We start from the raw sequence: 12,782 nt of genomic DNA, 5'->3' as shown, positions 1-12,782 counted from the left end.
GGGAAGCTCTCCGACAATTGAGCGCATGCGCGACCTTTTCTCTATTTATTTTTTTAAAGCAAGTTTAGTAGTAGGCTAGTTCTTAAGGAAACAGAAGTAGGAAAATAGTTGGGACGCGGTTTCCCGATTCCCTTCGTTTTCCCGGAATGTTGTAACCAGACCTGTGTCTCAATCTGAAATATTGCAAGTCTATCCCTAGATATGGGATAGCTAAGCGGGGGAGGGGGGGTAAGGGCAGGGCGGTTGGTGGACGATTTTCCCCCCCATTTGGTAGTGAAGTGACTTCAAAGCAATCCACTTCAATTTATTGCAGCCTAACAGGATGGCCCCTCTGACATTTGTCGCGCACACGCGTACACATGAATTTGTAAATCTGTCTGTGCTTGGCTACCTTAAATACATGACCTTTCACACACTCTTTCAAACACGTGCATTTGGAGAGGATCCCTAACTTGGCAGAGAGAGAGAGAGAGAGAGAGAGAGAGAGGGAGGACCTGAAATACAAAACAGAACTGTATCATTACAGGATGTAACATTTTACATTGAAATACGGGACAATCCTGGATGAATACAGGACAGGTGGCAACGCAGGCAGATGAAGGTTACTCAGCGGCCAAGAAAGACAGCTTTCCGCACGTGGTCAAAGGCACTCCTGCTCTCCATATGACTCCACTTCTGCGCCTGCTTGCTTGAAAAGGTTGGATTGCTGACTCGGGGACTGGCAGCTCTAGATCAGTTCAAGCTCATTGATAAATCTGCAGGCAATGAATACATCGGCGCAGTGGTCATTCAAGTTTTCCGAGAGGTGGGGCGTGGCCGAAGCGTGCGCGTTCCATCGAGCCCCGCCCTTCAGCTTCTCCTTCTATCTCTGATTGGACTTTGAGGGGGGCGGGGCAGGAGGGGCGGGGCTTAGAGGAACTCCCTGTTCGCAGAGGACTCAGAAGTAGGGAAAGATGGCGTTGGCTGCGGCGCTGTGTGTGTCGTGCGGAGTGCGGGCCAGGCTAGTCCCGCGGCTGCTTCCTTCACCTGTACGGGTAAGGTGCTATGTGCTCCGCCTGGATATGCATACGCTGGAAATTTGCCGCACCTCCCGACGGGAATAAGTGGTGTAAATTTGCGAAACATCTGCCTTTAAGCTATGTATAAATTTGTTTATGTATCGAGTGGAGGAGCAAATCTTCCCCGTACATAGAAAGACCACTCCTCTCCCTGGCTCTGCTAGTTTTCTGTTTGCAAGGCGCTGTGTGTGTGTATATGCAGGGGTGCCAACTTCAATAAAATGGGGGGCGGCAGGGGGCAGGTAAGCCCCACCCCCATGATCAATCACATGACATTATACACAAATACACAAACACACACACACACCCATTAAATAGGAATTACTCTCAGATTTCTGCCCCTAGGAATTGACCCCTATGTGTGTGCATATATCTATATATCTATCTTAATTATTTAACTAAAGGTGAAATGTAAAAAAACCCCGGGTAGGACAGCATAAAATAGGACAGCCTTTAAAGGTGCTGAAAAATATGTTCATTCGCAGGATCATGCCAAGATTAATCCACTTATCAGCAGATGTACCAGCAGCAGAGAATCTAACACCACCACTGCCATTCTGCAGTGTTTATGGGGTGGGGTATCAGCTGCTCAGATTTTCATTCCAAAATTCCAAAGTAGAAAAAGCTCCTTATGCAGGCTGAAGCAGCTTTTTGGGACACTCCCCCCTCCCCCCGCGTTGTGTGTAAATAAGAGGTTCCTTAACTGGCATTTGCTCAGTACTTTTCCAGAGTCTGGAGCTCATTTTAATGATCTCCATTGGTTTCAGTGGGAATTGTATCAATACTGAAGTCCACAGCATTTGATCAGTTTACTGAGCTCAGTTCAGAGGCTCAGAGGCCAATCCAGAGCTATTTGTTTGAAGCCTGTGCTCTAAATGGAGATAAGATCAGGCTGCAGGAATGTGAACTTTGAACCCAGTGTTTGAGAATGACAGTTTTCTTTAAAAAGTTGTTTTCTTAAGCAATTATCAAATGTGAGATGGCATGAGCACTCACTCAAACGGGCTGGGTTCGATTTTTTGTCTTTGTTCATAGAGAGTTGGTATATGGTTAAGAGAGAAGTTCATTAGGCAAGCAACTCTCAGGTCAATTCTCCCCCTCCCACAGGATGGGGAATTGCTGGTAGGGCGAGTGCTGTTGTGCTCAGTTTCTGCTTGTGAGCTTCTCATGGGCCGATTGACCACTGTGAGAACAGATGGGCCTTAGGCCTGATTCAGAAGGGCTCTTATAAATAAATCAGATTTACTTTACAGAGGTGATATAGTGTAGTTGTGGAGAATCTCTGCACCACAACACTAATTAAACCCCCCCCCCAGGCTTCCTTACTTCAAACTTATCCCATGCCACACAAATAACTCAGAGATGCTTTTAAATAAAAGCACACATTCTACTCATGTAAAAACACACTGATTCCCGGACTGTCCGCGGGCCGTATTTAGAAGGCGATTGGGCCAGATCCGGCCCCTGGGCCCTAGTTTGCCTACCCGTGACATAAAGTTTTCAACTTGTAAGTGCTATACACAGATGTTAAGTATTGCTATTGGTATTCACAGCAATAGTGTTTTTTTAAAAAATAACTATATCCACAGTAGCTTTATAGCTGAGAATTATCTAGGTTTTATTAACCTGTAAAACATAGTAAATTATCTTCTTTCCCTTTTTCAGCATTTAAGTCATGGAACAAAAGTAATGTATCAAGCTGATCGTGCCTTCGCACCGCTTCAGAAAGTGATGCTGCCATCAGATACTTTTCATGGCAAAGTGGCCTTTATCACAGGAGGTGGCACCGGCATTGGAAAAGGGATGACAGCTGCTCTTTCTGCTTTGGGAGCAGAGTGTGTTATAGCAAGCCGGTAAGAGCGTCTATTCCATTTTGCATGATGTAGTCTTTTAAAATGGAGAGTACACTTCTCAGTATGGAGTCCTCTGCACACTTACTTGGCACTAAGACCCGCTGAGCACAGGGAGGAAGCAAACACATTTAGGGTAGACATGTTAGTCCTACTCAATGACGCTAAGGTAACTTAGGCACATTCATTTTAACTTCGTGGGATGCAACCCTAGGATTGCACAATGGATTCTTCTGGTTTTTTTAAGCAGTCAGGCAATATTTGAGAAATCCAAGTTCACTGAGCAGTGTGTTGTGAATTGACACTGAAGGACCATTCAGACAACCACACCAACACTCAGTAGCGGATTTTTGTTCTGTGGGGTCCTTTTGGGGGCGCCGTTTGTTTACCTAAATAAGTGTGACTGTGCCCAAAAACACGACTGAACTAAATTCATAAGAATGAGTTAGCTCCATTTTTCTCCCCTGTTTTAACCTTCACCCCCATATCAACGCTTCCTCCCCTCTCTTTTTGTGCCACAACCCCACCCCACCCCATGGTGACCTGCATCTTCTTATGTTGTTCAAAACTGAAAATTTTCCTCTCAGTGTGCTTTACTCAAATTTCTGCTGTTGTTTTTAAACACCCACTTTTCCGCTTTCAATGTTTTTCCATTCTTGCTTTGGTCAAACTTGTCTCTCTCTTCCGTTCCTCAGCTGCCTCATGTGAGAGAGATAAAGGATGCAAAGCCCTCAGATATTCCATTGTTTGAAGCTAGTTTACTGAATCCTCTGCTGTTGTTTGAAACCACCATTTTCCTCTCTGTTATCTCCATCCCTGCTTGATTCAAATTCATGCCATCGTTTTAAACTACCACTTTTCCCCTCTCAGTGCCCATCCCTCCTTGATTGTGCAACCTGCCTTCTCTTTGGTTCCCACTCTAACTTCATACAAATCCATTAGGCAATGCAAATCCTCCGATAAGGGCTGTGCAATGACATCCTTACATTTTTATATGTACAGTGGTACCTCGGGTTAAGTAATTCGTTCTGGAGGTCCGTTCTTAACCTGAAACTGTTCTTAACCTGAAGCATCACTTTAGCTAATGGGGCCTCCAGCTGCCACCGCGCCGCCGGAGCCCGATTTCTGTTCTTATCCTGAAGCAAAGTTCTTAACCCAAGGTAATATTTCTGGGTTAGCGGAGTCTGTAACCTGAAGCATATGTAATCTGAGGTACCACTGTATAGGAAAATATTATTAAACAATACTTTTTGTTTCTGTTTAATGGTATAATATTGAGAGAGGCAAAACACTCATCTTCGTCCAAACACGAACTTTTATTTGAAGGAACAAAAAGGAATAAAAATTATTTTGAAAATCGTAAAATCTTCATAGATGTTAAATGCTCCTGGGATATAGTGGAATGTAAGTAACTTTTTACTCCTTTAAGGGTGCAGGTAATATTCTGCCCAAAGTGTAACACATCCTATGGGGTTTAAATTGAGCAGGGGGAGTGGGGACATGAATTTTGAGCCTCAGAAATAAATGAGCAAGCACTAAGAATATCTGCCTCCCCAATGAGAAACCTGTTTGTATTTAATAAGATGTTTCCACAACAGCAACTTCAGTCTGAAACAGAACTTACTGCGTTGTGTCCAATGCTAGTCCTACACAGAGTAAACCCACTGAAATGAATGAACATTAATAACTTAGATCTATTAATCTCAGTCAATCTGCTGTGAATGGGACAAGCATTGGACAAAGCTCTTCATTGTCAGTCTGCCACATCACACATGGAATCACTGCTAAGCTTTTACCAAAATGCTAAGAGAGAAACCCCAGAAGTTTGATGTACAGTATATGGCTGTAATGGAAACTCAACCGTAACGTGTAATTATTTATAGGAAACTTGATGTATTGAAACAAACCGCAGAAGAAATTTCTTCTAAAACAGGAAATAAGGTATTGTTAAATAACAAATGTTATTAATGGTATATTCAGTTATGGGATTTTATGTATGTAAGAATATATTTAATTATTTCTTTTTCTCTTCTGCTATTGGTAGTGGATATATTGATAATAGTTTATTACACAGGTCCACGCAGTTCAGTGCGATGTGAGAGATCCAGCATCTGTTAGCAGTGCAATTTCTCAATTAATTGAAGTGGCTGGACATCCAAGTGTGAGTATCCTATTTCAACTCAGTGTGCATTTAAAAAAACCACAACCTTCTAAATGTAAGCAAGCTAATGAATTGAAAAGGATTCTGAAAGATTTTAATATTTTCAAAAGTAATGTTCAGTTGAATCTACCCATAGAACAAAATCCATGGGAATAGGTCACAGCAGTATTTTGAGGAAGCTGTGGACTTTAACTGCCTGGTGTCGACATGACCTTGATGTAACTGGGATGGGCACCAGTGTGTACACATGAACCCCCAGCTTCTCCCACATCCCAGTGAGGACTGAGCATGCTCAGTGGCCACACAGTGCTTACTGACAGTTGTGAAGGCAAATAGATTGGACTATCCTGGAAGAAGGTATGGCTGATTGCCTGAAGCTCCACATGAGAGCACTCACGGCTTCAACATTTTGCTGCAGCTCCAACTTGCATCACAAACCTGTCGGAATTAGCTTGTTAAAAGTTTTGAAAGCTGTGGATAGGAGATTTATTTTTTTGTTAATGGAGGGTTCCACTGCTCTCAGATACTTTTTACTGGCCAAAAGGCAGTTAGATAAAGTCACCATCTCTATGTTTGTGTCTTGTGAGTTAAACTCAAGAGGACAAGTGTGGTTGACTGGCGTTGCTTGCTTGGTTGGAACGCATACTGGAATTGATGCAAAAGCTTTTAAAACCAAAATGGTTACTTGGTTTTTCTCTGCGCTGCTGATCTTTTGCTGTTGCAAAAGGTGCTGGTAGGTTATACTGACTCAGAGTGTGTGTACCTTTAAGCCAAACCATGGCTCAGCACACATGAACTAAGATGTGGTTTCCTGGACTGAAATTGTCACCTGAAACACTGTCCTGCTGCTGCCTCCCTAGCTGATGTTAAGCCACAATTTGGATTAGCATTACGTCTGAACCCAGGCTTGTAGTTTGTCTTGCTCCAGACAAACCACGAGCCCTGGTTCAGTTCTAGCCAGAGGCAAACCATGCCTTAGCCCCAAGCAGTGGGGTGGCAGCAGGACCAGGGTATGAGCAGTATGGCTCTGGTCTTCCCTCCAGGAACCTGCACTCTTGTTATTTGCGCTAAACCATGTGTGAACTGGGCCACTCTGTTTTTCTGTAAAAATTCTCCTGGAATTTCTGAAACCACCACTATCTATCTTAAATGTGCAGAAGACCGATTTCGGCAAATATTTAAGCTTTCTTTCTCCCTTTCAGGTTATAATAAATAATGCAGCTGGAAATTTTGTATCTCCTTCTGAACGTCTTTCCCCAAATGCGTGGAGGACAATCACAGATATTGTTCTTAACGGTACTGCCTATATAACTCTGGGAATTGGAAAAGAACTGATTAAAGCACGAAAAGGTAAATTGAAATTGACAGAGCTTGTCCTTTTCTTACTGAATACCATTTTGGGCAAGAAATAGTTTTTTTGGGGGCGTGGAGCCTTCTTTGAACCCTGAAAACCTCAAGATTTATTTTCATAGAATTATAAAATTGTAGAGTCCAGCCTCCACTGTCTCTCTGTCTCTCTCCTTCGTTGATTTGACCTGTTTTAGGAAACTGATAATTTGGAAAGGAGAGCAATACATATAATTATTATTTTTTAAAATCTTGCATCTTCCAGGAGCAGCCTTTCTAGCCATCACCACAATTTATGCAGAAAGTGGGTCAGGGTTTGTGTCGCCAAGCGCTTCTGCCAAAGCCGGCGTTGAAGGCCTGTGCAAGTAAGTAATCTTTCAGCAACCGTCCCCCTCATTTTTTTATTTTTATTTTTTTTAAACACTCCCTCTTAAGGCTGAAATAGACCAACCCAAAAGAGACAGCTTAGAATTGGAGTGAGAAGCGGGTGTTTGCCATGGTGGTGGGTTCAACAAATTCATTTTCATTGGGTTTTTATTTTATTTTAACAAATCATATACCATTTAACCACAGTAGCCTCAAAATGTTTTACAAGGAATACAATACAAAAAAGGCTAACAGTGGTTAGAACTATAAAATCAGGCTTCAGTTAAAATGCCTGCTGGAGTAAACAAATTATTCAGCAGGTGCCGGAAGTTCAAATCCGAATGACTTCATATAGATGTTAAACAGCATTGTGGACAAGATTGTATCCTGCTGTAGACCATAGTACAAGGACCGTGGTGCTGCAACAGTCTCCCATTGTTGCTTTCCGGGCATGGCCCCGTAGGTAGGGCAGGATAAAATATTAACCCCAATACCCATTCTGCCTAGGAAGTCCAAGAGGATACTTGATCAAAGGTATCAAAAGCAGCCAAATGACCAGAGTCGCATTCCAGCTGTCGAATGCATTCCCCAAACTGTGCTTGAATCAGAGGTGGACTTCGGCCTTTCAGTGCCCTGTGCAAGAACAAAATTCGGTTCCCCTGCCTCTTGCCTTCTGTTCTGCTCAGTTCACCAGACCATAGCTGTGTTGCCCAGCAGCGCCCCTTAGGCTCAGCAGCCAGTAGCAGAACCAGTCCTAAATCTGCCTCTGCTTGAACTATGATTAAAACAGATCCACGTGATTCATAACCTACAGGAATTCCTGCATTATCCTCAGTGGACGTGGCCCACAAACAGGGTAGGGTTACAGCACAGAAGGGCAACCTTTGCCCTAGGGGCAACCTCACTTCATGTTAGCCCAACACCTGCTGAAGCTGCTTCATTTGTCTATCCCATCAGAGTTCCTTCTTTCCTATTCACTTCCTCCTTATTTCCCCCCGATTTTTGGGAAAGTGTTTTCTCCCTCTGTGTGTAGTTCTTCTCCATTGGGAAGGGACCTATGAACAGAAAACCTGTAAGCCCAGATGCATTTTTATTTTTACTTCTCTTTATATGCCGAATACTTACAAAGTCTCTTAATGAATTTCTAGGTCTCTTGCAGCGGAATGGGGTAAATATGGCATGAGATTCAATGTGATTCAACCAGGCCCAATAAAGACTAAGGTACATGATCATGTTTTGTAGCCATTAAAGAATTGGCCGAGACATCAGATTGACTTTAGTGACTGGGTCTCTGAGCCTGATTTAAGTTCTGCTTGAGACAGATCTCATAGCTGCCTTGAGACCATTTTGTGAAAAGGAGGGGTGCAAATAAATACTGGTTTAAATAGAACTTGGAAGCACATATAATCATTATCCACCTTCATTCTCTCTTTAAAAAAACAACTTTGTAAAATTATATACCACTTCATCAAAGGCCACAGGACAGTTTACAATGTAGCATAATAAATAAAACATAATAGGTTAAAAAAAAGGTAAAGGACCCATGGACGGTTAAGTCCAGTCAAAGGTGACTATGGGGTTGCAGCGCTCATCTCGCTTTCAGGCCGAGGGAGCCGGCATTTGTCCACAGACAGCTTTCTGGGTCATGTGGCCAGCATGACTAAACTGCTTCTGGCGCAACAGAACACCATGACGGAAACCAGTGTACACGGAAACGCTATTTACCTTCCCACCACAGTGGTACCTGTTTATCTACTTGCACTGGTGTGCTTTTGAACTGCTAAGTTGTCAGGAGTTGGTGCAAAGCAATGGGAGCTCACCCCGTCGCGGGGATTTGATCAGAAAGCCCAAGAGGCTCAGTGGTTTAGACCACAGCGGCACCCACATCCCGAAATAGAACATAATAAACAATATATGTCAATAAGTAATATAACATATTTACAATTCAAAAAATAAAATTATCCTATAGATGCAATTTATAATAATAAATACTTATTAACATAGATAATCTCATGGCATAAATTATTATCTACTTACACCAGTTATTATCTAACTTACACGTTATACATATCTAACATAGGTTTTTTGTGTTGTTGTTTTTCTGGCTCATTAAGGAATAGTTTTCTGTGTGATATGGTTGCCTGGGTGAAATGTATGACATTTAGTGTTTCAGTAGATACAAGTCTACTAGAGTTACCCACATTATTTCCCCAGTTGACACTTGCTTGATCTGCGCTACACAGTCAGTTTACTTTTACCCACGATTGTTAAGTATAAAACTTTTTCAGATGGCCTCTAGCAGAGTTCCGAAAGCAATAGTTTCTCTCGATAATTTTCTTCAGGGAGCTTTCAGCCGTTTGGACCCAGAAGGTGTGTTTGAGAAAGAAATGCTCAAGAGAATTCCTTGTGGGCGTCTGGGAACAATAGAAGAGATTGCAAATCTTGCCACCTACCTCTGTAGTGATTATGCAAGTTGGATTAACGGAGCAGTAAGTTATCATTCTAGTTGCTAGGGGTGCCCGAATCTCATTGCTACTGATGCTAGAATATTGTGATCCAGAAGCCATTTCCACCTGGTCCCATTAGAGGGGGCTAAATGCTTTCTTTGGGGCTAGACAAGCTCCGTGCAAATTCATTGGGAATTTGACTTCTTTAAAATTATTTGCGGCTTTAGTTGATGGAAAAAGCAGTTTGTGGATATTCTAGCATAACTAGTTCTGTTGAATGATGCTTTCCATTATGTTTTTACTAAATAGAAAACATTAATGACTTAAAAGTACTTTATTTGGCCGTACTAGGTTTCCTTAGCATATTGGTTCAACTGAAACCAGTTCAAATTATTGTTGGGAGTGGCTTAATGGGGGAAAATGTCCTTTAATCTTGCAGGTCATTAGAATGGATGGTGGTGAATATGTCTCTATGGCTGGAGAGTTTAATCACCTAACCAAGGTAATAATTTGCAAGTCGGATCGGCAAAAAAAATGTTGCAGCATGCTCTGTGCCTTTTTGAAATTGTCACTCTGTCTTCCAATGTCACCAAACAATGCTCAGTTTTCATTGGGCAGTTTTTTTCAGGGTGTTTATGTCTTCACTATCCCCCCCCCCCCCGTTTAACGAAGTTTGTAAGCCCCCCACCCTTCTAATACCTCCCTCTTGTGCATGGATAATGTTGTTTTGGCAATGTAAGCACTGGCACTCACACCTGAACATCAGAAATGTAGAAAATTATATGTTTAGGGTTCAATCCCGCCAAAAGTAAGCTTTTAATCACATTCATTACAATGGGGAAAGATGCTTGATTGTGCCTATTATGTCTGCATAAAACTCAAAGACGGAAAAACCTGAAGTTAGTATCTCATCTAAAATGTTTTATTTTCTATGCTAGGTTACCAGTGAAGAATGGAATAAGATGGAAGAAATGATAAGGAAAACAAAAGGCTCATAACTTTCTTTCAAACTATATTTTTATATACAAATTCAAGCACTAATGTTGGTATTAATTGACTGACTTTTATTCATTTTCAAGGCTGAACAATTTTAATTTACATACAGCACAATATTAAATGCTTTTTAAATAAGCATCATAACAGAAATTGATCAGTAATGTGTGGTTTCATTTGGGGGGCTGGTTTGGTATGTGATATTAAAAAAAAAACAACTTTGTTTAGCATGCCAGTTTAGAATGAGGCCTCGTATTTTGCCTGAGTTTTGGTTTTAGAGTTTGAAATCAAGCATTTATGTCAAGCAGTTCTGCATCTCAGGAGAAACTTCAGTTATTATCAGTCAACTACGTATATGAGTAGGAGAGAGTCAGCACTTCATCCCTCCCCAACTCTTTATATTTGTGGCAATATGGCAATATTGTGAGAATATGGTCATCATCTGATCTGTGACCCTGAGATGCAGTGATATCATGGAACGATTGTTGAGGTGACTGCATCCGTAATCAAATGTTGACAAAACCACACAGCTTCTGTGAAAAAAAAGTTTAAGGTGAATTTGATTGGGGGGAAACTCACACAAGAGCTGGAGCAGCTATACCAATAGAACAAGGATGTGGAACCTTTTCTAGTTGGCAGACCAGATCCTTAATCTTTCCACAAAATTTGACAGATGGGCAGGAGCCAAACACAACCCTCCAGATCTCCGTATTTGCCCTTCAGAAATCTTCCTGGGTCACAACCCTCACCAGTCCTGCTTTTGCACTCTTCTCAAATCGTGGAATCGGAAGGGACCCTGAGGGTCATCCAATCCACCCCCCTTGCAATGAAGGAATCCCAATACGTGTTCCCCCATCCACTGTGAAACTGTACTGGACCCTGCTTAGCTTTGCAAATATGCCTAGCAGCTTTATTGCAGAATGTATGTTTGAACTGTGACAATGCCCCTTGCTTTCCTGGAGAGAGGATATAGAGCAGGGATAGGCAAACTCTGCCCTCCAGATGTTTCGAGACTACCATTCCCATCATCCCTGACCACTGGCCCTGTTAGCTAGAGATGATGGGAGTTGTAGTCCCAAAACATCTGGAGGGCAGAGTTTGCCTATGCCTGATATAGAGGGATGTATGTAGAAACTAGCCTACTGCACTAAGGTACATTTTACATGCATTGCTGCTCCTGCTTTTGTCCGTGGCTATGCCTACCCACAAGGTATGTGTTTTCCACAGGGAATATGCACCTTCAGCTGAAACGGGTTTCCCTCCTCTGCCCTAGATATTGGTAGGGATTGTTCTTCTTTGGGACCAGCCCTATTCATATGAAACTTCTTTTATTTACAGTTGAGGCCATTGGTCATTCTAGACCCAGGATTGTCCGCTCTGACAGTAGCTTCCCATAAACTCAAGCTTTTCCCAGTTCTGTTTTTCTTAAGACAGTCTTTTGAACCAGAGATGCTAAGGATTTCTTCTTGGTCTTCTGAGTCAAAAGTGGCCACTAGGTGGAACCATAAGACAGGAAGGAAAACCTCCAGAAGCAGATTTCAGGTTATGAAAACTCATAAAGGTCTTACACAACCTGTGCGATTTTCAGCCTCCCTACCTATGCAAGCTGAATTGCTGTAGGGAAATGAGCCCAGTAAAACGTAGGTGGCATCTTGAGCTGGCACCAGCATAATTCCATGGTACTGAAAATGTGTAGAATATTTGAAATGAGATTTTTTAAAATAAAAAAAAACCCTCGTAGAAACACAAAACAGGCACTTAAATGTGTTGTCCAGCAGTTAGATATATGGGAGGACCACTTTGAAAAGCTAAACCTCCCTTCTAGAAAAGAAAACAGCCAGTAAGTCCCATTGTCACCACAATGTTCATTTACTCCTATTGCCTCCAGGTTGGCAACTGGGAGATGAGGCACAGTTCGTACCTTGCAGTGGCCAATGTGTACTTTAACGGCTATGCAGGAAGGGGCAAACTTTTGATATAGTTGAGAGCTACCAAGAGTCAAGATAAATGGAATGAAATTGACCGGAGGCAACTGACACACTGGGGTTATATGGGGCTTGCAACTACCCACCACATCAGTGTGGGTAAGTGAAACCCTATTTTCCTGGATTGGACAAAAGAAAAACTTCATTTGATGTTTCAAATGAGGAGGGGATGGCTTTCTGAGTTCTTGTGGAATTTCTACTTTTTGTATGAATGTAAGTTGGACTTAACTACTAAGCGTAGTGTGACTTGCATCCTTATAGTTTAACTTGTAGCCATAAAATGCAGTAAAAGAAAATGGTAAATGATGTGCCTTGGCCTGATTTACAGAGATTCACAGCATTGGCTGCTCCCATTTGATGCCGGTGGGATTTGCAGCCACGCAGCAGCTGGGAAAAATGGGACACTTATATTTAGGTGCTTAATTATGGATTGCTGAGCAACATGTTGCTCATCTAGAACTGATAGTTCTGATCGGCATGAATATTGATGCCGGTTGTGATCGCTAAATGTTAGATGGCAATATATAATTTTTTAATAGCGCAGGTGATGAAAATGCAAGCGAGATTTTGCTTCA

At 42.1% G+C, this 12,782-nt stretch overlaps 1 protein-coding gene across 1 annotated transcript; it reads left to right on the top strand.

Annotated features, from left to right (window-relative positions):
- The first annotated feature begins 81 nt into the window (after positions 1–81).
- DECR1 (2,4-dienoyl-CoA reductase 1) lies at positions 82–10,375 on the top strand. Its single transcript, XM_083747991.1, has 10 exons — positions 82–1,034; positions 2,724–2,911; positions 4,792–4,849; positions 4,983–5,069; positions 6,272–6,419; positions 6,682–6,781; positions 7,931–8,003; positions 9,125–9,271; positions 9,669–9,731; positions 10,168–10,375. Exons 1-10 carry the CDS (start codon positions 954–956, stop codon positions 10,225–10,227), a joined length of 1,005 nt encoding a protein of 334 aa, XP_083604117.1. The 5' UTR covers positions 82–953; the 3' UTR covers positions 10,228–10,375.
- The last annotated feature ends 2,407 nt before the right edge of the window (positions 10,376–12,782 follow it).

The sequence above is a fragment of the Podarcis gaigeae genome (assembly GCF_964106915.1).
Source record: "Podarcis gaigeae genome assembly, chromosome: 7".
In the NCBI taxonomy this organism is placed as follows: Eukaryota; Metazoa; Chordata; class Lepidosauria; order Squamata; family Lacertidae; genus Podarcis; species Podarcis gaigeae.
Note: the sequence above shows the minus strand (reverse complement) of the source record. Positions and strands in the feature narration are given on the sequence as shown.

What these genes read in the sequence shown, in the direction of transcription:
- DECR1 (XM_083747991.1), top strand. Translation starts at nt 954, where the DNA reads ATGGCGTTGGCTGCGGCGCTGTGTGTGTCGTGCGGAGTGCGGGCCAGG. An exon ending in CTTCTAAAACAGGAAATAAG is followed by an intron (nt 4,850 to 4,982) that starts GTATTGTTAAAT and finishes TTTATTACACAG; the next exon opens with GTCCACGCAGTTCAGTGCGA. An exon ending in AGTTTAATCACCTAACCAAG is followed by an intron (nt 9,732 to 10,167) that starts GTAATAATTTGC and finishes TTTCTATGCTAG; the next exon opens with GTTACCAGTGAAGAATGGAA.